The sequence below is a fragment of the Rhineura floridana genome, chromosome 9, assembly GCF_030035675.1.
Source record: "Rhineura floridana isolate rRhiFlo1 chromosome 9, rRhiFlo1.hap2, whole genome shotgun sequence".
Lineage (NCBI taxonomy): Eukaryota > Metazoa > Chordata > Lepidosauria > Squamata > Rhineuridae > Rhineura > Rhineura floridana.
The window spans coordinates 97,520,014-97,547,326 of record NC_084488.1 but is presented as its reverse complement, the minus strand read 5'-3'; the positions used below and the strand labels follow the sequence as shown (position 1 = coordinate 97,547,326).

At 41.6% G+C, this 27,313-nt stretch overlaps 1 protein-coding gene across 1 annotated transcript; it reads right to left on the bottom strand.

The window, feature by feature from the left end:
• Window positions 1-855: 855 nt before the first annotated feature.
• LOC133363621 (alcohol dehydrogenase 1A) lies at window positions 856-23,358 on the bottom strand. Its single transcript, XM_061582884.1, has 9 exons — window positions 23,217-23,358; window positions 16,011-16,112; window positions 12,858-12,996; window positions 12,160-12,247; window positions 10,113-10,332; window positions 8,674-8,937; window positions 7,013-7,148; window positions 3,198-3,336; window positions 856-2,324 (listed from the first exon to the last, which is right to left on the bottom strand). The coding sequence occupies exons 1-9, from the start codon at window positions 23,232-23,234 to the stop codon at window positions 2,300-2,302; spliced, it is 1,131 nt and encodes a 376-aa protein (XP_061438868.1). The 5' UTR covers window positions 23,235-23,358; the 3' UTR covers window positions 856-2,299.
• Window positions 23,359-27,313: the final 3,955 nt, after the last annotated feature.

Below are 27,313 nucleotides of genomic sequence, written 5' to 3'. Positions count from 1 at the left end.
TTGGTATCATAGATGATGCCTTGGAGCTGGACCTAAGGTCAGTTTTGAACCTATTAAAGGAAGTGAGCTCAGGACTATTTGTCTTCTTTTCAGAATCCTGGTGAGAGATCCCACCTGGAGGCGTATAAAATTTCTTCTATTCTACTGTTACCTTGCAAGTGATTAAACTCTGGCTATGTGACAAGGGTGTTAGAGGTTGTCATTTTTTTCTTGCTCATTAAAAAAGTTAAAAAACATTTAACTATCTGTGTGTTTGTTATGTGTTGACTCTGGTCCAGTTGATACGTCTGCTGAACCTCCCACCTACAGATTTGGGGAGTTGTTTGTGAAGCTGCGACTCCTTTTCAGCTTTTGAATAATCAGTCACTTTAACCCTAACACTTTCCACAGCAGCATGTTCTCGGGGTGAGGCAGACAGGCATCTGGCATGTATTGAGAATGGTATGCTCTTGCTGGCTTCCCTTCTTTTGCTTGTGTGTGTGTGTATGAAATGAGGGGGGAGAAACTGGACTGACATTCCTGAACCCCAGTTGACATAGGTTGAGTGTTGTGGAAACTGCTCACCAGAGAGATCTGAAACTCCCCCTCTTTAAGATCAGGTTCTTGAAAATTCCCACACTTAACTCTCCTGAATTGCCTTGTCCTAGGATTTCTTACACTGTCATCAGACTTGTATAATCGGTTTCTACTTCCTCAAAGGAGAAGGTGACTTTTTAGTGGAGTTAGAGATTAATGGACTCTTCATTTCTCTGGATCCCAGACTCCTCCCTGTCCCTCTTACTCCTTTCAAATCGGTAAGGTTGCCAAAAAGCTAGTTTGTACAACTCAAAGATTTACACCTGCAGAGCAGCAAACTTAAATACAAGAAAGTTGCTTTATTTACATACACACATGTGGACAAAAACACGTAACGGAAGCAATGATAGGAAATAAACGAAAATACAGTAAAATCAAGTTAACTTCCCACACATAGGTTTGCATGGATTGTAATACAAGCTGGCACTACAAATTTACCTAATCACTTGGCAAATGTAGAGCCAACCTACACATAACAGGAGATTGGTGGCTAGACCTTCATCTAATGTTTTCACAAACATTCCATAAGTCAATGCCTAAGGAGGTCTCATTTAAGTATGCTGAAGCCAGACTGTGTACAGCCAATAGCAACACAGACTTCAGAAAAGGCACCCTGCTTTTACTTCAAGTTTTTATTTTGTACAGTTGGGAGGGGAATTAAAAAAAAATGTCTATAAGAATCTAAGAATTCTATGATTTAATTTGATACCTCATCCATCTCTCCATGGCTATAAGCTTCTCAAAAGATTATCTAGTGCTGGCTTTGATTTTGGAAACAGAGATGTAGCTATTTTTTATCATAGGTATGATCATTGTAATGTGGGTTATACTAACTTTTTTTTACTGGATATTTAAAAAAACCTTAACTAGATCTTACTGCAGCCTTCGTATACAGCCCTGAATGATTAAAGTTGCTAAAGAAAAATAAATGCAATGGTTAGTATGTTCCAAAAGCACACCTGGAATACTCAGATACATACATAGAGCTCTAGCGTGAATGGCTGATGAAATCCTCATACATATATATATTATAAATGGAGAAGCAAATTTGCACATCTGTTCACTTGTGTATACAGATTGTGCTCATCTATTAAAACTCCCAGGAAAGCTTTTGCACATGGAGGAACTCTAAGCATGCATTCAATATCTTCACCTACAAGCAATTTCTAGATCAGAGAGTTTACATGTAATCAGAGCTTGGAAAGTTACTATTTTGAACTACAACTCCCATCAGCCCAATCCAGTGGCCATGCTGGCTGGGGCTGATGGGAATTGTAGTTTAAAAAAGAAACTTTTCCAAGCTCTGCATGTAATCTTATATCCTATGTCTTTTTTAATATAAGTCAGTCCAATATAACATGCTCCTTAACATTTGAGAACTGTATTTTCCATAGCTTTCATTTGTTTATTTGGAACAACAGAGATATCATTGTGCAGAAAATATCTTACTAAAAGAAGGTATTTCTGTAGCTGAAGATGGCCTTTAGCCATCATCTGGTCAACTAAGCTTTCATATATGTATGCATTTTCAACTCCTTAGTCACAGACAAGCTTTTTAAAGCAAATCTCTTCAGTTTTCAGCACCCATTTGGTCCATTAAGCAAACATGAGGACAGAACAGGAGAAACCAAACAAACAAATCCAGCATTCATATTGTTTCTAGAAGTTGGGGAGAAGTAGCTTCAGCTATTGATCATTCTGTCATTCTTCTCATCCCAAGATATTAAAATGTCAAGACAGTGCGGATGCTGAAACATAAAAACAATATATGTGTGAGGTTAACTAACTCTGTTCTCCAGACACTCAAAGAGAACTGGCAGCATTTCACTATCTCCTGTACTTATCCAATCTGTTCTTGGACAAATTCATGGAGGATAAGGCTATGTTCTACCTCCACGGTCAAAGGCAGTATGCCTCCAAATACCAGTTGCTGGGAATCACCTTGTGGGCTTCCCACAGGCAGTTGGCCACTGTGAGAATAGGATGCTGATGAGCCTTTGCCCTGATCCAGCAGGTTGTTCTGATGGGAGAGGGAAGAGTTGGAGGAGAACGATGGGTGCTTGTCTTGTGCGTTCATCTTCAGAATATGAGGGGCAACCCTTCAGGTTGCATGGAGTAGGGATGGGTGAGAATTTTGTTAAAATTGAACTTGGCACTTCCAGATAGTTCTCATGTTTGCTATCTTTGCAGACTGATTTTGAATGCTGCAAGCTTCCATGGCTTTTCCCAACACCAGATTTTGCTAACAAAGCTAACCTGCCTGCATCTTTGCATTGCTAACATGAAACTGACTTTACTGAAATGGTAAACACAGAAAATAGCAGAAAACAAATGAATATGGAATGGAACTGCCTGCCAATTCAATAGAATTCAATTAAATAGGCATCAACAAGTGGATCCCATCCCTAGCATGGAGGCACCATTTGCTCAAACAGAGCTTCCATGTCACGGACACCCTCCTAAACATACTACTCATGTGGAGGCATCAATTCACATGGCTTCAATTCAGCTAGTTAGCCTGGCCTGGTTGGAAGTCCACTGGTTGCCCCACAAACTGCTCCCCACAGCCACGTGGGAGGCATTTACATGTAGGGGTAAGAAAAAAGAAAAAAGGAAATCACCTCTTTCCTGCCCGGAGCAGATCAAATCCTTCATTGATTTTATCAAAAGGCAACATATGGGTTATTAATGGATCCAGGATGAATTTCTTTCCCAGGAAATCACAAACCAGTTTTGGGACAGAGTCTTTGCTCTTCCAGCCTGAAAACCCGTAAGCAGGAAAATATCAGTCAAAATACTGATAATGTTCTAAAATAAGAGCAATACAAATTGTGAAATGATTTCCTTGAAGATTTAATTTAGAGCAAATCAGAATCTACTCTAAACAGTAGATTCCAATCCAATGAATCAGCCCATTTTTCTTGGTCCACAGAACGTAGAGTGATGCCATTTGCCCACCTTTGGTTTTCCTTCTCAGTGGATTGCATATCAACTGTGTGAAGCAAAAATGATCACAAAACAGGAGAGGGTTAGGGTATGTCTGCACTGTTTTACCCTAGTATAAGACTTAGGAAGAGCTGGTGCAGCTTCTACCTCAGCTTCTAATAGGGTTCCACTTCTTGACAGTGGTTTGCAAATTGGGAGCCACCCTTGGAAATGTGCATACTTTCCCCATCCTCACCTCTTCAGTATGACTGTCCCTATCCCTTTTCTTGTTGGCTTTAACTATGGGTTAGCATTACATTTGCATCATCAATCAACCATGGTTAATGCGTACCAGGGTTTCCATCTTAACCAGAATTTGAAACCAGGCATTGGAATTGGTACCCTGATTGGGAGGTACTTGGTTAGTTCAACCGTAGTTAATATATCTATAGAAGTTAAAGCAAACCATAGCAGAGGGAAAGGAGAAGACATTTGCACTGGAGAGTGGAGGGGGGTACACTTCAGTAAGACTGGTCCATTAATAAAGTTGTACAGTGGTTCAGTGGAGCAGGAGTACAGAGGAAGCACAGCTCCAGTATTTTTTTTTCATAATTTGTCATCTGCAGGAGCAGTATTTGCCAGGGATATGAACTTGGGAGGTTGTAATACAGGGCATGCTGCATTCATTCACCCATTCATTTGGCAAAAGCCTTGCTGGGTAATTTTAAGAGACAAACCATTGTCTGTTCTTTACACTATATATATGTTGGAAAGTAACATAATTATCCTTGTTGCAAACAATTCAGAATTAGTCTCACACAGGATGTGAAATGGTAGGGTGTGCACTATATAGTGATTTCATGTTTTTCACATTTATACCCCAACTTTCATTGAGATTATGGTTACATGCACAAGTTTGAGTCACCCCATTTCATCCTTATAATAACCCTGTGAGATAGGATAGGCTCAGATAGTGACTGGACCACAGCCACCCAGTGAACATCAGGGATGTGAACCCAGGCTTCCCGATCCAAAGTCTCACATATTAACCATTACCCACCTTTGCCAGTTCACTATATATGGTCAACACAGCTGCCTGCATTTTTGGATTCTCATCAAGGATGTAGTTATGGGGGATGCACTTCAATTTATCATGATGCCACTGTAATGGAGACTGTACACTCTGGATTACGGCTTGCTGTGGTGCCTCACCAGTGTCATGTCCCATTACCCCAGGGACCGTGCAGTGCATGATGGAGGACTCAGATGAGGATGAGGTTCAGGCTGTTTCCGTAGGGGAGAACCACCAGTACGTCATTCAGCACCATCCTGAACAGAGGACACAACCTTGCTACCAGTAGTTGATGGCATGGTGGGCTGGAGACCCTTACCTGATCTCCCAGTAGGTGAGTCACTGCAGCTTACTGGGAAGGGAGATGTGAGGGGGCAAAGAGGGTGGCACAGTGCAAAAGCACTGGCAAGTGTACTGGATTGACTCTGCTGGTGCATTTGCACCATGCTGACTTCACTGCTGCCTTGCACCTCCCTCTCCCTGTAAGCAGCAGTGACTCATCTGCCAGGAGGTCAGGTAAGCATCTCTATCCCACCATGCCCTCTGCCAGCCTGCCACCATCCTCTGATTCAAGATGAATCCCCTGTATTACCTCTGTCTCCCCAATCTTGCAGAAATGAAATCATCATCATCATTTATTGCTGCCCTTCACCCAGAGGTCCCAGGGCGGGTTACAATGACCTTAATATACAGTGTTAAAAACAATTAAAAGCAACCAGAATCACAAAATAGAGTGAGTACTAAAAATATACATCTCAGCTTTCAATGGCCAGAGTAAAGAGGTGTATCTTCAGCATTTGTCTAAAGCTGTACAGTGAGGTTGCCAGATGCACCTCGGTGAGAAGGGAGTTCCACAACTTGGGGTACCAAAGAGAGTGTCCTCTCCCAGACCATTATCCGGGAGCTTCTGAGGATGGTGGAACTACTAAAAGTGCCCCCTCTGCTGATCTCAACACTCAAGAGGGTCTGTAGGGAAGGAGGAGGTCTTTCAGATATTTGGGACCTAAGTCATTTAAGGCTTTAAACACTAGCATGAGTGCCTTAATTTAGGCACAGAAACCAAATGGCAACCAATGCAGCTGCTTGAAAACAGGAGTTATATGAGATCTAAAAGAAACCCTGGGCAATAATCTGACTGCTGCATTTTGGACCAGTAGAAGTTTCCATGTTGTCTTCGAGGGCAGCCCCACATAGAGCACATTGCAATAATCTAGTCTGGAAGTTACCAGGCCATGGAATACTATGGCCAAGTCATCTTTGTCGAAAAGGGGCCAAATCTGGAGAACCAGCCAGAGCTGGAAAAAGGCACTAGAAGGCACTGAGGCTACCTGAACCTCTAGCAATAATGCTGGATCCAGGAGTACATCCAAGCTGTGGACCTGCTCCTTCAAGGAGAGTGCAACCCCATCCAGAATAGGCTGTTTCTCCATCACCCAGACATGAGAGCGCTGGACAGATAACACATCTGTGTTTTCAGGATTCAGCCTCAATCTATTGGCCCACATGCAGCCTATCACTGCCTCTAAGCACTGGTCCAGCACCTCAGCTGCCTCTTCTGATTAAGATGGAACAGAGAGATAGAGTTGGGTGTCATCTGCATATTGATGACACCTCACTCCAAATCTCCTGATGACAGCTCCCATTGGCTTTGTATAAATGTTAAATAGCATGGGGGACAAGATGAAAACCTGTGGAACACCACAAGACAGATCCCATTGTGCCAAACAATAAACTTCCATAGCTACTTTTTGGAAGTGGCCCTGGAGGTATGAGTGAAACCACTGAAAAGGATACTGTGGTCAACAGTATCAAAAGCTGCCGAGAGATTGAGGAGAATGAGAAGGGTCGCACTCCCTGATCTTTCTTCCAACGGGTGTCATCAACCAAAATAACCAGCCAGCCAGCTCCTCCAGGGAGGTGGAGCCTATCACAGTCCAGCCTTGTCAGCCTACGCAAACATTCAGCTGACTCGTGCTCACTGCAGGGACACCTTCTCCTTGCTGCCTTAGCCAGATTCCTTGGAGCTCTCCAAGGTCCTGTAGGTTCTCTGCTTGACTTGGACTTATGACTGCTTCGCCTGTGAGCCTCAGACTCCCATCCAACTAGACAACTTGTGCCTGGCATCAGCAGTTTAATGTTCCTCTCTGCCCACTCCTCCCTAACTAAGAACCTCCATAGGGATTTTGAATTACCATCGAAACATGGGGAGAGTGGAGAGCTATCATAAGTGCAAAGAGCTCCATCTTTGGTAGCTGACAGTTGTGTGCTGTTCCTGGTACTGGAGCTACAGTTTGTAAATTTCTGCATTAAATATCCCCAAACATATCCAGAAATCACCACCGAACAATCCCTTTTCAGGAAGCATCCAAAATGTTAACTTGCAAACATGCCATTAAGATACCCCCTTTTTTTGGTAGGGGATTGAGTCCACAATCATACCTCCAAAAACAGATCCTTTCCAGGTACGGCCTGTGAAAAGCAACATTGGGTCGAAGGCAATCTTAGATGCTGAAGGAGGCACACCCACCACTACACTGGTTCCATAGTTGTTGTGGCAGGATGCCAGGGCAGATGTCTAGGGTAAAACACAAAGACGTGCTATTTATTTCTTTATTTTACTTAGCAAATGCATAGTTTGCCTCCTGACAACAAGAAAAAGCCATCAGTGTGGTTTACATAATAAATTGGTACATTTTACTGTTGTTTTCACTATTGCTTTTCTTCTCTTTCCTTTGAAGAGAATGCTCCTTGAATCTTGTAGGTAGGGATGCTTGAGGAATTGGATTACTGAGAATTCTTATATGAATTAATCTGATCTGCACCTCCAGGACTAATGTGCGGATTGGAATGCAATTATCCTTCAGATTTTGCATGCCCCAGAACTTTGCGATACAGTTCTCAGCTCAAAAACACATGCCATAATGCATTTTAAAATCTGCCATACTCAGAGTAGGCCTAATGAAATCAATGGACCTCCAATTCACGTCAACATGGAGGAAGTCAGTAAACCTGGCCCAACTTCAGGAAAAACACAAGTGTGTATAAGCGTTTGGGGGACAACGATTACATCCCTGGACAGATGGCATCAGCAGCTTCTGGCTCTCAGAAAGTTTGGCAGTGGATGTTAGAGCACTGAGTAGACAGTGAGATGTCACATGATCTCCACAGCCTTCTCACTGTTGTTGCTAACTTGCTGAGCCCATCATGTCCCAGAGAGGTAGAAGTCCCCATCTCTAGACAGCTATACAAAGCTGGCCCCTTGAGTAAACAATTGCTCGTTTCATATCGCCATCTTTTTGCGGGCGCAGGACACTCAAAGCCCTGTGTTCTTCATGAGCAAAAAAGTATACATGGAACACCAGATTTTGTCTGAACAGAGGTTGTTTTCTTCTCCCTTGTGCTTAAATCACAGGAGAGAATTCTTTGGGATCTATATATACAAGATCAAGCCAAAAGTACAGGCCCCTCTGGATGTTCCAAGAAGAGGTGGCTATCTATGGAGTGATATATCAGGTGCTACTTTGTGTGCTTCATGTTTCCTTTTTTAAGTTTTTTTTAAAAAACTAATGCTTCTCAGGGGTAGATGTATATTATCTGTACACAGTTTTGGACATTCTTAATATTGTTGTTATGTGCCTTCAGGTCGATTTCGACTTATGGCGACCCTATGAATCGACGACCTCCAATAGCATCTGTTATAAACCACCCTGTCCAGATCTTGTAAGTTAATATAAAGCAGCATTAAAGTGCTTTTAAATAAATAAATAAACTTGGCTCGTTGTAGTATGACATTCTAATGGTTAGAGTCGAACCACTACATCACATAGGCCTTCTAAATGGGATGTTATTTTAACAGCATAGAGAGGAAATGTCCTTTAACTGAATAGAGTAAATGCCACATGTGCATATGCACACACATGCTCAGATTGGAACAGGGCATATGAAATAAAGCTGAAAGTGACTAGAGTTCACAGCACCCAACATTTGCAAGAAGAAAGTTATTACCCAATATGACTGAAGCACTGATCCATGCCTAGTTTGGCTATTTTAATTCTGCCTTCTCAGCACTATTTGGTAGGACAATTTCTGAAGTCACATACCATGGTCTCTGTGCGCCCAATAACTTCAAATGAATAGTCTACACCTTCACCATCAGTCATGTCAAACAGCACTTCATTGATGGGCTTCTTGAAATCCAGAGGGCTGACACACTCAGTAGCTCCCATCTCTTTAGCTTTGGGAAATTTATCCTTGTTGATGTCGACCCCAATGATTCGAGATGCTCCAGCTGCTTTACAGCCCATGACCGCTGAGAGACCGACTCCTCCCAGACCAAAAACAGCACAAGTAGAACCAGGCTCCACCTAGGACATCATGAGATCAAAATATGGAGCATAGCTCAATGATCCTAGTATGTTTCAGTGTAGCATGCATTTGATTTTTGGGCAGCGAGCAATTTTACTGCTGCGGGGGAAAATGTATTAAGATAACTTCTCAAAACAGGTTTTGGACAATAGGTGGACAGGTAGCCATTTTCATCTTGCTCTGTTCATTCACCTGGCACTTGGATTCCAGCAAATTGCCAAATTACAATTTCATAAATAAGGGGCATATAAGGAGCTGAAGTATGGGCCTTCTAATATATGGTACAAAAAGTGTAAAATATGGAACTAAGGCTGCATACACACCATACGTTTAGAGCATCCCCCTAAAAAAATCCTGGGAACTATAGTTTGTTAAGGGTGCTGGGAATTGTAGCTTGGTGAGGGGTAAATTCAAGTTCCCAGGATTATTGGGGTGTGTATGTATGCTTTAAATGTATGGTGTGTACACGGCCACAGAGTTCTCATTTATGTATCATGTATTCTGTAGTCTGTGTCTGTGCTGGAATGGCTTTTTATTATGTGTTTAAAGATTTTTTTAAAAAGATGTTTTAATTTTTAGAGTTTTGTCCCTCGTTTGCCGCCCTGGGCTCCTTCTGGGAGGAAGGGAGGGATAGACATTTATTTATTTATTTATTTGATATTCTGTGATGTTTTCAGGGCTATCCATCCTTTGAAATGGTAATTCCCAGACTTTTGTTCCTGGAACCCAGGTGTATGTAATACCTAGAATACAGAGGAGAGGCCATCGGACGTAGAGTATGTGTTGTGACTCAGTATAAAGCAGCTTGTTAAGACTGATAGAGATAATGCACCAAGGCGACAGTGTGGCATACCTAGACTGACTGTGGCATGTGCTCTGACTCTTTGTCAAGGCAGCTAATTAGACTAGTTACTGCTGTGTTGAGATGGGATAACAAGAGAGACATCATATGCAGTATTAATGATACTTGGCTGCTTTACTTCATTTTTCATCTCAGGATCTTTATGATGGAGTGGGCAGCACAGCAGGTTGAAGCAAGGCAAATGCACCTTGACCCAAATCCAAAAGGCAAGTAAATGGCAGAACCAACCAGAAAAGTCCACAAAAACACAGACAATTATACTTATATCTAAGCAGTGGGTGCACTTGAAGCACATGTTCTAGAAGAACTCACCTTGGCTGTTTGAACAGCTGCTCCATAACCAGTGGAAAACCCACAGCCAATCAGACACACTTTTTCCAAAGGGGCAGCATCATCAATTTTGACCACTGCATTCTCATGCACCACAGTGTATTCAATGAAGGAGCTGGTGCTAATGAAATGGTGAAGGCTTTTTCCTTTGCAGGTAAACCTGCTGGTGCCATCAAGCATTAATCCACAACCTGCACTAAGGCTGTAGAAAAGAGACAGGAAGAGATGGAAGAATGAGATTTTATAAAATGGGATCTTGCCAAGATTAAGGGCCAAGCTACATGTGACGTTATCCTGCACATAGAATATAAAGGTGCATATATCTTAAAATGCAAATCACCAGCTGTGTGTGTGTGTGTGTAACAGTTATTGGGGTCACAGTAGGCATGGATGGGGTTAACTCTCTCTACTGTAGTCTTAAGGAAGATCCTCCTCTAAATATTATTTATATTGCCACCAGGGGAGGCTGTTTCATTAGGGCAACCTCAACATGTCCTCAGCCAGTCCTGGCTGCCTTCCTTCTTACTTACAAGCTGTCCAGGGGACGACACTGCCTGTCATCTTTCTCCTCTTCCTCGGCCTTTGTCTTGCCCTTGTAGAACTCAGTAGGGAGGAGTATGGAGACAAAACTAGAATTAGTTAGTTCTGTCTGTCATTGGCTCTGGCTCCACCTACTGTTGGGGTCACTGCCTACCATTCCCAAGGGTCACCAGCCATTGCCAGTTGAGAGGAAAGCTCCCATCCGAGCCTGTGTGGGATTTCCTCCCAATGCAAATTCCATCTTCAAATGAGGGATTTCCCCCAAAGTCACATCAGGAGAGGAAAGGTTCAACTCCCTTCCCCAACTGCTGTGATTCCAATAATGATCAGCTCAGCTGCTGCTATTTGTATGGTAGAAGCATTTAACATTGCAAGTAGTTGACTTCAACTTCATGAAATGCATTTAAAGATGCAGGTGGCATCACATGTAGTTTGACTTCCAATACAGTGTAGTGGACAGAATGCTATCCTTGGACTGGGGAGAACTGAGATCAAATTTCTTCTCATCTGTGAAACTCACTGGGGTAGATGTAGGCAAATCAACATCCCTCAGCCTAATCTTAAACCCCATCTTCCTTCCTGCTAGCCTGGCATCCAGGAGACCAGGAGGATGAATGGTTTAAGGATTGTGAAAGTGAGTTCTTACTAAGGGAGAGAAAAGCCTCTTATCTGGTGGACACTGTAGGTCTCTTGCCTGCTGTGTGTCTCTTCCAGGTCTTTTACACAGCAGCTGAAAAAAAACTGGGTTCTAGCTATTTGATAGCCAGTCTGGGCTGCTGCTGCTCCCTAACCTAGCCTAGTCTGTGGCCTGCAGGGGCATCAGCCTTCAAGGTCTATAGACCACATCTCTGATGCTTTTGTTTCTTCTGCTAAAGCCCCTCACCCAGAGCAAGAGTTGGGCAGAAGATAGAACAAAGGCGAATGTTATAACATTACCGTCATTCATAGTAAAAAAGGGGCTCCTTAACTTGTCATCATTTACCTGAACTGTTAAGGAGCCACAAATGGCTTACTTGTAAGAGTCCCATATGGCCACCAAGCCACACATGTAGGTGTTAGAGTAGGGATTGGGAATCTGTGGCCTTCCAGATGTTGCTGGACTCCTCCAACTCCCATCAACCCCAGCCAGCATAAACAATGGTCAAGGGTTATGGGAGTCATAGTCTAACAACTTCTGGGGAGCCACAGACTCTCCATTCCTGCACTAGAGGCTTACTGCAGTCATGCAGTTAATATACGATTCATCACTTTGGGCTGAAAAGCAGTACATGAAAAATTGTAAATACTACTACTAACAACAACAACAACAACAATAATAATAATAAAGTGCACATTAGAGGGTGAAAAACAATGTGTATTAATACGCAAAGATGGAACATTGCCTATATTTAATTTTATTCCTGCCTTGCTCTCTTTGATTTAGTGTAAATAGTAACCACTACATGATAAATTAAAATGTGTTTGTTAACAAAACAATACTGAAGCTCACTCATTTTCAGAACAGAGGTTGCCTCTGGTACTTCGGCAAGAACTGCATTTTCCACATTGTGGAACAAAGAGAGGGATTACTTTGTCTCCTGGAGGGGAAAATACACATATAGTTATATAACTTTTATAATCAAGTACACAAAAACCTATATGAATGAAGCAAAACACAACTCAACACTGCATTCATTAGGACTCTGGATACTAAACAGGATGCAATCAACCACAAATGTTTCTAGGAAAGATACCTAGAAATATTTGTGGTTGACTTCATCCGGCTAAAGATGTTTAGATAGATAGATGCAGGTGCAAATACAGATATTGTTATGAATTGTGTGCCCATCTTGCACTGATCTGCCTTCTCAGCAGCCATTCCATTGCTTCCTTTGGAAATTGCTTCCCTCAGGGCTGTCCAGGTAGGCCTTGTCCATACATATGGATGCATCCCCCCAAACACACGCGGACATGCATTTTCATTTATTCCCAGATGGAAGTTTTTTTCTACCCTGCTACCTGAAGGTCTTTAACGGGATTGAGTCATTGGTGCAAACATTTACACTGTGATTTGTGACTGCTTATTTTGCCACAACTGCTTCTGTTTGGAGGCCTAGGAAGCTGAGATGCCAACCAGCACAATTAGCACATGTGAAGTGCCCTTCAGGGTCTTGTGTGACAACCCCACCCCACCCCCACCCTTCATACCTGGTTTCACACAAGTCACTCCCTCTCCAACACTCTCCACAACACCAGCTGCTTCATGGCCCAGAACGATTGGAAAAGGCATAGTAAAGGCACCACTGATCACGTGGTCATCTGAGCGACAGATCCCTGTGGCCAAAATCTGCGCAGAAATTAAAGCATGCTTCAAAAGAGGAGAAAACTTTGTTTTCTTTGCCTATTTCATATCACACAAGTTGAAAATAAATATAATTACCAGTGGGGAGGAGAGCCTGGCTGGGAGTCCAGAGTCTGTGAGTTCATATCCCTGCTCGTGTCTCCTGGGTGTCAAGGGCCAGCTAAAGATCACCCCCACAGTGAGTGGCTCAGGGGTCACGTGCCCTGACACCTGTGCAGCCGTGGGCAAGCTGCATAGGCCCAAGGAGCCCAGTTGCCCCCTATCTGGCAGATGCAGACAAGGAAGGGACTGGCTTGTGCAGCTGTGGCATGCTGAGCAGGCCCTAGCCAGCTGGGGAGGACTAGCCTCAGAGGGAGGCAATGGTAACCCCCCTCTGAATACCGCTTACCATGAAAATCCTATTCAGAGGGTAGCCATAAGTTGGGATCGACTTGAAGGCAGTCCATTTCCATTTTCACCTAAAATGGCAATTGCCTAAACATGTGTGCCACACAGCCATGACTCATCACTAGCTTCATTACTTTTAGAGGTCTGCTAACGTAGCATGTCAGAATGTCTCCTAACCAACAAAATTCCACATCCTTCTGTGATTTGCCATGCTTAACAGAGCCAGTGTATGAAGGAAATATCTTTTTTAAAAAGAGAGGCAGAAAGCTATATACCCAGGCATTTGATGGCTGGAGAGGACTGTTCCTGGCAACCTGAAGATCACTAATGAAAGAATGTTTTCAAGCTGTGTTTTAGAATATTTTAACAGTTTTTAGTATGTTTTTCATTTTCTTGTTAAATTGATGTTTACATTTGCCCCCCCTCCTTTGGGAGAGCAGGCATGATGATGATGATGACGACGACAACAACAACAACAATAATAATTGCGAGAGAAAATTAATACTGGATGATCAGTTTCAGCTGTTGGTCTCAATCATTTCGAGATATGCTTTAGAGATTCTGCCAAGTTCCTAGATGATGTTGATAATCTCTCAGTGGGCCAGAGATGGCTTTGATGGTAGTACCAGTACTAAAGAGTGATTTTGGTCTCTGCCATCTTGATTTCAGTGTGTACATATGTCACAGCCCCCCAGCTGCACCTTGGGCCATGTACTGTGATGGGAGATTCAGCTCAACAAGAGCGGTCTGCTTTGTTTGCCCATCCTTCCCTTGAACCTTTTGCTGACACCAGGTGAAAGACGTTATTTTTCCCCAGGTTGCCTTTCACCAAACAGCCTAGATTGCCCTTGGTAGTGTGGGGCTGGCTCTTAAACGCGGGATGCTTAAAATAATAGAGACTGCGGGGTTTTATGAATCAAGATGAAAAAGTTTACTAAAAGGATAAAAAAGGTTGTTCTTAGGAAAAATGGTTTTCGGATAGTAATGGTTACAGCCACACAAGTAATCCCCAAATGGATCAAAAGGATACACACATCTGGCTATCCCTATAACAGCCTGTCAATACTTTTGTGAGACCCTCCCTGATCTAAATGTCAATGCAAGTCCCTGGCTAATTATAGCTTTATGTTACCTTTGTTCTGCATTTCAATCCACAAACATCTGAAAGCTTCAAAGAAGAACAATTGTCTGTGTCCTATGTAGTGGTGTAGTGGCAAATTCAGAAGTGCAAGGTCCCGTCATGATAGCCATGCCAACTCCCTCACAGCCACACCCTTTTCTAAGATTATACCACCTTCTAAGATTATACAATAAAATGAGCTTTCAGCCTTTTACTTTGTTTAGAGTTCTGTTGAGCGATTAATGCAGGATGAGGATATGTCTTTTTGTGGTTCAGCAAGAAGTATACAATGATAGCTTCCAGAAGACTCTTCTCAGCAGCTAACATGCTACCCTTTTCTGTAGATTGGTCCATAGGACCCCCAGCACCCCTGGATGACTACATCCCTGGTCCTACGGCAGACATGGCTTATCTGCAAGAAGCTTCCCTAATTAATTTTTGACACCTTCCAATTTGTTTTTCCAGATAGCTATGAGTCAGACAACATATTAATCCCATAATCCCCAAAACAGCAACATACAGGATTTTTAGTTTTTGAAACAGTTCATTTCCTTCACAACATACAAAAGCGATGGCTGAATCAGTCTAGACAGCCTGGAAAGGTCCAGGAAATGTCATTTTTTTACATGTATTCTCCCATAAAACTGTTTCTCCCAGTTTTGCATGGATCTGTAAACTAAGATCAGCACACAAATAAAATCACTCATTTAAAAGCATATTTTCTCTCAAAGAAAGCATTTATATTCCCTTCCACAATACACATTTTTTAAAAATGGTTGTTTATGGGTGATACTGCAATCAGTGGAGTATGACTAATATTGGATATCATTCTGTGTCACTATAACACATTTAGGGGCTATTACATGTGAAACAGCAAGGGGTATCTTGTTGCTGAGAGATGGGGCACCTGTGGCCTTCCAGGTATTGATGGACTTCCCACTCCCATCAGACCCAACCAGAATGGCCAGTGGTCAGGGATTATGGGAGCTGGAGTCCAACAACAGGTTCCCCATTCCTGTTCCAGGTTCTTGAAGAAAAATGTTCACAGAAGGATTGAAGGAACACAGATTCCCCTACAGCAAACAGTAAAACCTACTGGTAGATCATGTTTGCAAAATTTTGCTAAAACAATTTCTTCTGTATGACTGCAAGACCCTTTCTTGCACTCCTTGTTAACATTTGCTAAATGCTGGAAAGCAGAGGGAAATAGAGTGTTTAAGGATAAAGGGTCAATAAAGCTCATGGCCTATCAAAAATCATCATCACATCATTAAATGTGTGGAGTCTTGTATGCTACTTATTAGGAGCATTCTGCATCTCTAACATGGAAGTTGACTACCTGAATTTAATTTCATAAATGTTACATTTTTCTTCTGTAACAGTAATGTTTTGATAGACACTTCATTATTTTCAACAAACAAATAAAAAAGAACGATATTGCAAGGATGAACCTTAAATCAATGCAGCATTGCCTTTTATATTTTTTGTTTACCTTAATACGAACTTCATGGGCCTTTGGAGGGGCTACTTCCACTTGTTCGATGCTCAGGGGCTTCTTAACCTCCCAAGCAATGGCTGCTTTGCATTTAATGACCTGTACAAACAAAACAAAAGAAGATACCAAATAACTTTTGTCATTTGAGCAAGTTTAGCATCATAGCTGGAGGCTGGGGCTCTATATGAACTCTGAGGTCATATTTATTTATTTTATTTATTATTATTAAATTATAGTCCACGCTTATGTTGATGCAGGGAATCCATTACTACACATCCCTAATACATGGCCACCCAGCCTCTGCTTAAAAACCTGTAGCAAAGAAGAGTCTGCCACCCTCCAAAGTAGTCTGCTCTACTTTCAAACAGCTCAAATTGTCAGGAAGTGCTTCCTAATATTCAGTCTAAATTCTTTTTTCTTGTAATTTGAACCTGTTCGTTCAGGTGGTCCCCTCTGGGATAACAAAATATGTATATATAGTTTTGCTCTGTCATGTAATATTTGAAGATGGCTGTTATATTGCCTCTTAATTATCTCTTCTCCATACCTAACTCCTTCAACCTTTCCTTGTAGGACTTGGTCTCCAGGCCCCTTACTGTCTTGGTCACCCTCCTCTGGATGTGTTCGGAGTTGAGCTCAGTCACTGACTTTATGATGGTTGGCAAAAAGCTTTCCTACAAGCTCAGCTTTGATCTTAAGTGGGTTTAATAGATAAGGGGTAATCTTCCTTTGCAGATTGTTTGGGGAATAATCAAGATAAACACTTCTTTGCATGTTAAGCATGCTATTTTTTTTTAACAATAGTGACTATAATACATAGCCCAATTGGAGGATTGTGGTCTTTCTGAATCAGCTATCTTTCTATGTCAAACCATGTTTAAATTTTCTCAGGAGAAGATTTTTTTAAAAAATAATGGATTGGATCTAGGTTGTTAGTTGCTCTTAGTTCCCACTGAAATCAATGTGACTAAAGTCATAACTCATTTGTCCTATTGATTTCAATGGGACTAAAGTGCAACTAATTTACTCTGGATCTAATCCCTTGAATCAAAAAAGGAAGCCAAAAAGATCTAGGAGCCAGTGAACCTTTGCTGTACCCATTAGAGATTTAATGGCTTAACATCCCATTTTAATCAGTGTTTTGCTTTGGAAAATTTTGCATTTGAGACTTGATATAGGAATGCCCTCATGCAAAAGAGAACTGTACATTAGTTACACACATGGCCAAGTCAACTGATGCAGTACAAATTTGTATTTGACTGCAGAAGCACATTCATGGCTAACAACAGAAACACACAATGATCTGTCTCTAAATCCATACTAATCCCTGCATTTTGGTATGTACAGTTTCTGTGCATAAGGGCTAATCTCTGGCTTGGTCCTTTCCCCCTTCACGTGCAGTGACATTCAAATAGCAGTCCTATATACACTTACTTGGGAGAAAGCCCCACTGAACTCAATGTGTGTAAACATGTATAGGATTGCACTGTATTATACAGCCACAAGAGTTTTCAAAACAAAATCTTACAAAACTTATAATACTGAACTCAGAAACGCTTGCTTAACAACCCTCTAACTTTTCGTGGTGATACACAAAACACTCACGAGAGAATCCAGAGTGTAGTTTGTGAAGGGTGCTGAGAATTGTTAAGAGACTCCTATTCCCCTGATACAGCTCCAGTGGCCAGAGGGGATTAACAGTCAGCCGCTCTTCTGGCAATTCAGCTCTGTGAGGGGAATAGGGCATCACCTAGCAACTCTCAGCACCCTTCACAAACTACACTTTCCAGGATTCTTTGAGGGAATCCATGGCTGTCTAAAGTGAAATAAAGGTCTGGTGTGGATGTGGCCAGGGACAGCTTTGGTTTAAATTTGGGTGGGAGACTACATGTGCCTGCTGTAGAATAAAAATGTGGGGGAAACTCTGAAAAAAACCCCAAAACCCTGAAAAACAATGATACTGTTCACAATATTTTCCTTTTGGAAAGGAAAGGGGCTTTGCAAATATTATATGAACATACAGTATGAACAAATATTAAAATGGTTAAAGCAAAAAAGACACTTCAACAATGCAAAATATTAAACATGAAAAAATCAGTTTTCAAATTTTTTTGCACTAATCTCAAATTTCGATTTTCCCCCTAACTCTAATTGTACATTTTTATGAAGATGATGGTAACATTTGTAGAAGTTAACTGTTGACTGAAGTTAGATGGGGTTCTGCAAATAGTTTTACTACGAAAAAGGGAATTCCAAGCACTGCATGGCATTCAGAGAAATCAAACATTTTCCCCCTTGGAAACTGAGTTTAAAAGGCCATTTTCTTGGGAATCTTGTAGGAATGGATGGTAGTGAATAATATACTACAAATATGAAAACCATGAATATATCAGACACATATATGTGTCTGCTATAGCTTCTTAAAGGGCTGGGGGAAATAGCTACAATAATGAAAGTATTTTGGATAAAACAAAATGAGACTTCAGGTTCTCCACGCAAGCAGTGAATTGGTTCAGTATTATTTATTTATTTATTGCATTTATATACAGCCCCATAGCCAAAGCTCTCTGGGCAGTTTACCACAATTAAACATACATCATAATATACATAGTATACATACATAGTATGTATGTATAGTAAATATAGAGAGAGAGCCTTGCTATGGGCGGTATAAAAGTCAAAATAAATAAATAAATATACATCATAAATTGAGAGGGATGAAGGAAATGTGTGAGAAAAAACAGTTTCTGAATACAATGTGTACTAATTTGTATTGTGTAAAGTAGATTATTTTCAAGATTTAACAATGGTTCACAGTTGGTAAATGGCAAAATCTCCCCAAATTAATTTCAAGGACCAATAATTGCACAAGTCTAAAGTAAAGTATGCATGTACAAAGGTCTACTTCTGAAGTCTGATTGGATTTAGCATGACTGTTTCCAGATGGGTAACTGGAAACATTGTTTTAATTTTTCAGTCTGTTATGAAACATAGCACATTTAGAGATCCACACACTTAGACTTATGCAGAATTCCAACACAGATTGCAGCATTTTTATTATGTTATGAAGGGCCCTCTTATAAACAACGTTTGCTACACAACTTTTCGCCTGGGACATGTCACTTGTTGTCAACACCATTAACACATGATGGAATGTAGAAGGGAGATATTTTCAAATGACATGATGGACATTCTAGCCAGCATAGATTTTACATTTGAATCTCAGATTTGGCAAATGTGAAATGTATGACAAAACATAATGTCTGATTGAAGTACCACCGGCAAAGGCAAACTAAGTAATGTATCCACTGTCAGGTAATCTACTTTAGTGTCCAAAAACTGCTGCTTGGCAGGACATTCTGTAATAGTGAAGCAATCTCCATGCCATTATATATATAATCTTTCTAACATGTTTTCTCTGGCAAAACTGAAGTGTGTTGAAATCTGATTTTTTAAAATGCATCGATGCTGAGGTCATTGTAGTCAGCTTTAACTTTGGGAATCCAAAGCCAAGGAACACAACAAATCACTCCAGAAAAATTTACTAGTGTCTTCCTAGTTACATGAAAGTGTTTGTTGAATTAAATTATGGAAAGTCAGAGATAAATGTGTGCTTATTTGAGAGGGAAGAATACATCTATCTGTATATAGAGGCTTCCTTTTATTGGGTTGTATCCAAATGTCACAGAGGAGCACTGTTTGACACCTTAAGTCCATTGATTTCAACATGTCTATTCTAAGTATGAAGGGCCACCATAGCTCAGTGGTAGAGCACCTGCTTTGCATGCAGAAGGTCCTGGCTGGGAAAAGATCCCTGAATCTGAAAGCCTGGAGAGCTACTGCTGCCACTTAGTGCAGACAATACTGAGCTAGATGGACCAAGAGTCTGACTCAGGATAATGCAGCTCCCTATATTTCAATGACTCCCATAAGATACAACCCACAGAGTTTATGAGAGGAATAGACATAACATACATTCCACCAACCTACACTGCCTCCGTCTTGCTAGGATTCAGACTCAATTTTTTGGCCCTCATCCAGCCCACCATTGAGTCCAGGCACTGGTCCAGGATTTCCTGGCCTCTCCTGATTCAGATGTTACAAAGAAATAGAGCTGGGTATCATTAGTGTACAGGTGACACTCACCCAAATCTCCTGATGACCACTCCCAAGGGCTTCATATAGATGTTAAACAGCATTGGGGACAAGATGGTACCCTGCAGCATCCCACAGCACAACTGCCAGGGGGCTGAAATACTATCATCCAGTGCTATTCTCTGAAAACAACTCTAGAGATAGGAACAGAACCACTTTAAAACAGTACCTCTGATACCATCTCACCAAATTGGCTCAGAAGGATATAATGGTCAATGGTATTAAAAACTGCCAAGAGATCTAGTAAGAATAACAGCGTCTCACTCTCCCCCTGTCCTTCTCCCAATAAAGGACATCCATCAGGGTGACCAAGGTGGATTCAGTCCCATAACCAGGCCTGATCTAAGATTGGAATGGGTCAAGGTAATCTGTTTCATCTAAGAGTATTTGGAATTGCTGCGCCACAACCCTCTCAATTGCCTTCCCTAAAAAGGGGGTATTTGCGACCAGGCGGTAGTTCTCACAAACCAATGGGTCCAGGGTAGGCTTTTTCAGGTGTGGTTGGATCACTGCCTCTTTCAGGATGGTTGGGACCAGTCTCTTCTTCAAAGACGGGTGTGACCACGCCCTGGATCCACTTGGTGATACCTCCTCTGCAAGCTTTAATAAGCCAAGAAGGGCAAGGATCAAGAGAACACATTGCTGGCCACATTGTCGCAAGCACCTTGTCCATGTCATCAGGGCGCATCAACTGAAACAGATCCCAAGAAATTGCAGCAGACATTGCACTGGACACCTCACTGGGGACTACAGTAACTGTGGATGGGGCATCAAGATTGCTGTGGAGGTAAGCAACTTTACCCTCAAAGTGCCTTGCAAAAAATTCACAGTGGGCCTCAGAAGGGTCTAAAACTCCATTTACTGAAGCTGATGTCAACAGACCCCTGACAATATGAGAAAGCTCCACTGGACGGCTACTTGTGAATGCGATGGAGGCAGAGAAGTGGACCTTCTTCAGCGCCCTCACCACCACACTGCAGGTGCAGTTATGATGTTTTACTTGTGTCTGATCAGCCTCACAGCATGTCTTTTGCACTTGTGCTCTAGCCATCATCCAGCCTATTTCATTGCCCTTAGTTCACTAGTGTATCAAGGTGCAAACCAGGGTCTACAATGCTGGACAGGGCATTCAGGGGCAACCATGTTAAGAGCCCAATGCATCTCATTGTTCCATAGTGTGACATGGGCTTCAACAGGGTCACCTGCTCTATCTGCGTGAAACTCCCTCAGGGCATTCAGGAAACCAGTGGATTCCATTAGTCTCCAAGGGTAGATCATCTTAATCTGTCCACCACCTCTACAGGGGAGGACTGGAGCTGTAAGTCTAAACTTCACCAGGAAGTGGCCTAACCATAACAATGGGGTGACATCCACTTCCCCATCTCCAGACCAATCCTTCCTCCATCTGGAGCAAAAACCAAGTCGAAGTTTTTGCCCTGCCCTATGTGTTAGACCATTGATAACTTGAGACAGCCCTGTGGCTGTCTTGGAGGCCATGAAGTCCCAAGCTGGAGCACTAGAGGCAGCCTCAGCACGCACACTGAAATCACCCAGGACTATCATTCTGGGTTTCTTCAACACCACAGCAGTCAGAGAAGTTGCTGGGCAGCAGGGTGGATGGTACAATAGCAGGAACCCTAGTTTACTGTCTTCTTAGCCCAACACCAGGTGCAGGCCCTCACAGTCAGCTCCAAGACATAATGGTTTCCTGGTGACAAAGATGGAAGTTCTGTAGACCACAGCAACCCCTCTCCCCCATCTTTGCAGCCTGTGCTGGTGTTGCACCAAGTATCCAGGTGGGCAAAGCCTGGTCAGATCAACTCCCTCAGGTCACCCACCCAGGTCTCGGTAATACACACCAAATTGACACCCTCATCTATGATCAAATCTTGGGTGAGTGTGGTCTTCCTGTGTACCAATCTGGTATTAAACAACAGCACACACAGGCCAGTGGGCACAGCAGATGAGCAACCAGGAACCCGTCCATGGGAGGAGTGGGAACACTGAACAAGGCGTAGACAGCCTTGCCCTCATCTTCCATGGTAGCTCATCAAAATGACCAATGGTGTGACTCAGTATAAGGCAGTGTCTTATGTTCCTATTAAATTCAGATTTTTAAAAAAGGGGGGACAAAGAGTCTTGTGGCATCTTAAATATAATACATTAATTTTGCATCTGATGAAATGGACTGTAGTTCATGAAAGCCTATGACAGAATAAACATATTAGTCTTTAAGATGCTACAAGACTCTTTGTTGTTTTTCTTGCAAAAGCCTAACACAGCTACCCCTCTAAAATAGATAGTACACCGCCAGGCATATGCCATCCTTCTCCGATCCTATATGATTATGAAAAATAAGAGGTATTGGGACATAATGTATTGCTTTAATATAATATTACAATGCTTCACTTTTGCAGAATTGTTTTAAATTTCACTAAGTATGGGAACAATTCAGCAAAAGTGAACCATTGGTGAATTCCCATTGCTTTCAATGGGAAATAGTTTCAATGGGAAATAGTTAAGTATGTGTTTTAACTTTCCAACTATAATCAGTTGAACTTAAGCAGTGGCTAGATCATGCTGTACTTGTATTTTAACTTGCAAGAAAAAAACCATTGCTGTCAGGATTCCACTTGATCAAAATTAGGTGTAATAACTGCAGCCTTCCACACACAACTTTTTGCCATGATTCTGTTGTACTTACTTGTTTCTTCCCAAACTGGTGGGTATTCCTGGCTCATGCAGCATAGTCCATGTCAAAATGAATGTTGTTTTTCCAGCTACTATGTTTTTCATTTTATAAGCTTTTGTCATGACTCAGTTGGAATTTTATCACTTTCAGGGCTGACATGTTTATAACTATATTTTTATTAACGTAACATTCATAAAACAAATTTACAATCACAATTTAAAGCGATAACAAAAAATAACACTCAAAAAGAAAAGTACATTACTTTAAGAAGCATTTGTGCAACGATAAAGAGCAATTCAATACAAATTTTGGATTATGAACATCAGTGAAGACTCAGTATTAAATGGTCCACTTACTTTGCCTGCAGTACTCATAATGCTTCTTCCTCAATTTTGCAGTCTCTGCTTTCTTGGTTTAGAAAATCAATAGCCTGAACAATTGTTGGACAGGTTGCTTGCCAGTTCCCTTGTAAACTACAACTGCACAAACATAACTTGGTGCCTTTTAACCAAGCCCACTAATTCTCAAGTCCCACCCCAAAGCCCAAAAAAGGAAATACACTAGGCCACTCCTGTGCTCAACTCCACACTTTCACACTCCAGTTTAGTAGCAGTAGTAATGGCACTTAGTAGAAGTGGGTTGACACTAATCAATGTATTTTAGGCAGTGCTGCAAACTGACTTCCATGCAAAGATGCGCCAAATTAAACAACGTGAATTCATCCTGCTCTGATCACAAGTGCATGAAATAAAGAAATAATTCATTCACTTCCATAGAGGAAAGCAAACAAGATTTATGGTGTCTAGCATAGCAGTCACCAGACTAACCTAATAAGGAGAATTGAAAGGGAGGAGAGGATTGTGGTTGTGGAATGCTCTCTCTGTTTTACTGAATTTATATGCTTGGTGAAAACATTTTATTTGCTAGGGATTTTATTGATTAATGTTGATTATTTTATTGCAGCCCCTGAGTTTTATCTGTGTTTTCTTTTTCCTTTTTTGTGTGAGTCTTTTGCTATTTTTATTTTTCATTTATTAATGGCATTTTGTACTAATTAATTTGGAAGCCAGTTCAACATCTCAATCTGAAAGGCAGGTTAGGAATGTTTCCAGTCGATCAGTCTTTGTTAAGTAGTGTAATCACAAATGTGTCTAATCAGCAGCAGGAATGGTAAACCTATCAATTTCAGGTTTTCTCTGTTTCTCATTTTCTAATCTTAAATTCAGTTTGCCACATTTCCACATCAGTGTGTGATGTGTTTTAAAGTTCCCAGAAAAAATTGTCAGCATCTGAGAGGGCATTTCTCCTATTATACACATTTGTGTAAGCATTTTTGCTTAATGTACACATTCTTCCAAGCAATTTCCCATAGTATAATTATTTTCTACATTTTTTCATTAATACATACACTTTTATGCACCTTAATGCACATATTTTATACATCTTCCCCAGACCTTGGCCTCCCTTTATCTCATGTGATAGTGGGATGAAATAATGAGGAGCTGTGATCCCATAAGTGGTAGTGTAAATGCAAACACAAAATGTCCTGGCCCAGTCAACCTCTAGGTGCCCTGTTAGTACTGGGTTGTCCATGAGTTTGTTTTCCTATGTGCCCCCATGTCCAGATCCTTAAGTTTCTGCAGCTTGTCTAAGGACAAACTGACCTCTGTAGTCCATGAGTTGGTAATCTTGAGGCTGGATTACTGCAATGCACTCTGTGTGGGGCTGCTCTTGGCCCTGCTTTGGAAAATCCAGCTGGTGTAAAATGCAAATCACAAAGCCCTGAACAGCTTAGGTCCAGGCTATCTTAGGGACCACCAGAACCCTTACAACCCAGCTCGACCACTGATATCATCTGCAGGAGCGGCTTTGATCGTCCCCTGAGTTGGTGAGGCTCATTTAACATCGACATGAAATCGAGCCTTCGGTGTGATCAGCCCCGTTCTCTGGAATGCTCTGTCAACAGAGATTCAGCAGGCCCCTTCTGTTTTAACTTTTAAGCACCTGCTGAAAACCTTTCTGTTCCACTAGCCTTATACAGGCAAATAAGATGCTTCTTTTGCAACAGTTGACCTTTGTTTTTATTGTATTTTTTATTTTTTTTTATTCTATTTTTTTTTAATGTATTGTAAACTGTTTTCATGTTTTGAACAAAATTGTTGTCGTTATGTGCCTTCAAGTCGATTATGACTTATGGTGACCCTATGAATCAGTGACCTCCAAGAGCATCTGTCAGGAACCACCATGTCCAGATCTTGTAAGTTCAGGTCTGTGGCTTCCTTTATGGTATCAATCCATCTCTTCTTTGGCCTTCCTCTTTTTCTGCTCCCTTCTGTTTTTCCCAACATTATTGTCTTTTCTAGTGAATCATGTCATCTTTTGTGTCCAAAGTATGATAACCTCAGTTTCATCATTTTAGCTTCTAGTGACATTTCTGGTTTAATTTGTTCTAACACCCAATTATTTGTCTTTTTTGCAGTCCATGGTATGCGCAATGCTCTCCTCCAACACATTTCAAATGAGTTGATTTTTCTCTTATCTGCTTTTTTCACTGTCCAGCTTTCACATCCATACCTAGAGATTGGGAATACCATGATCTGCATAATCCTGACTTTAGTGTTCAGTGATACATCATTGCATTTGAGGACCTTTTCTAGTTCTCTCATAGCTGCCCTCCCCAGTCCTAGCCTTCTTCTGATTTCTTGACTATTGTCTCCATTTTGGTTAATGACTGTGCCAAGGTATTGATAAGGTATTTTAACAAAATGGCAGTATACAAATATTTGTATAAATAAACTGGAGACACTTGCTACTGTGTCCAGCTGTATCAGCAAAAAAGTTACCTCGTGACAGTTGCCTGCCTTTTATCATGAAATATGGGTACTTCCAGCTCCATGGCAAGCTGAAGGAGTGCTCGGAGTTACTGGTCCCTTTTCTTTCAGCAAAAAAGAAGTAATCCAAATAATGGACAACTCCCCATTGCCAGGCGTCTTTTGTAGGCACCATTCTAAAATGAGTTGAAGAATTCAAAGGCAGAAAGATAGAGCAACCCATAGGAATGACCTTGTGAGACTAAAGTTCTCCATCAAATCTGAAGTCTAGGAGTCAACACCTTCAGAGTGCACTAGAAATAGCTTGAAGGCAAACTTGATGCCACATTTTGTCAACAACACCAACTTTCCCAGAGCTTGCAGAATGGCCTGTGCCTTGTCAAATCATGTATATCAAATCAAACACAAAGCTGGTTGATGGCATCATTGACTCAGTCACCCTTTAGGTATAACAGGTGATTATCAACCTGAGTTCCCTAGGGGCCTTGGTTGTGACAACCCCAAAAGATGACACCCTTTTATTTATTTATAAACTGCCCCTCATTCTGTAGAATCCCAGGGCAGTGAACACACATAACAAAACCATCAAAAACAATTAATGCAAACATAATTACAATCACATGAAACCAAAGAAAAGAAGTTAGTGTTGGAAGGTGTTCTCTCATCTGTTGTCAACTGACAAAGCTAATGGGTCAGAATTAAGAGATGTTTTTCAAAACAATTATTTTCCTGACAATGTGTTTCTGACTAAAAGGCCCTGATGGTCCTAAATTCTGCTTGCTGTTTTTGCTTTTTTTAGTCAAGCTTACCAGAATGTAGGGTCGCCAGAAGTCGTAGTCGACTTGAAGGCACATAACAACCACCACCACCAGAATGTGGTTCTGTGGATTTGCCTTAGCTCCAAGAAGTCATCTTCTATATGCTCAATTTTGGGAGCAGCAGCAGCAGCAGCTGGGGGGGGGGAGGAGGAACGGGAGAAAAGTTCCCATCTTCAAACCCCATCGCCATCAGCAGCAGTGGCAGCAGCTGCGGTAGCAGAAGGGAACAAAGGGGAGAAAGAATTTCTCCTGCCGCTGTTACTGTGGAAAGAGAGAGACACTGGAGATTGAAAGGTCTGCATGGGTGGCTTCAAAGAGCAGAGTCGGGAGGGAGATGCAGTTTCTATAAAATGGAAAGCCCTTCTTGAGCAAGGGGCACTCGTACCACCCATCAACTGATGGGCAGTTAGGAGCATGCCTTGTTCTAGTAAAGGAGAAATAAGGAGCCCACTTTAAGTTCCCAGTTTTTCCTTTGAAGCCGCACCCTCACCTGCCCCACACCTGATGTTGGGTGTAGGGGTGGGTGGGTATGGCTTCTCCCAAAATGGCCTTGTGGGCCAAATGGAGAGGCCTGCTGGGCCAAGTTTGACCTACAGGCCAGAGGTTGCCCATTCCTACAAAAAGGTTAACTGTCTTTGAAGACCTTCTTGATTCTTGCTTTTTTCTGCTACCTGACACATTACTCTCATGGCCAATTAGACTTTGTAGAAAGAAAGAAAGAAAGAAAGAAAGAAAGAAAGAAAGAAAGAAAGAAAGAAAGAAAGAAAGAAAGAGCAAATACATGAAGAAAAAGAAAATGACATT

Excerpts from the sequence above, each read along its gene's own strand:
- LOC133363621 (XM_061582884.1), bottom strand. Across the intron at positions 10,333-12,159 it reads AACCTCTGTTCTGAAAATGA|CCTTAGTGCAGGTTGTGGAT; the intron begins GTGAGCTTCAGT and ends TCTTTTCTACAG. Across the intron at positions 3,337-7,012 it reads GAAAGGATCTGTTTTTGGAG|GCTGGAAGAGCAAAGACTCT; the intron begins GTATGATTGTGG and ends ACGGGTTTTCAG.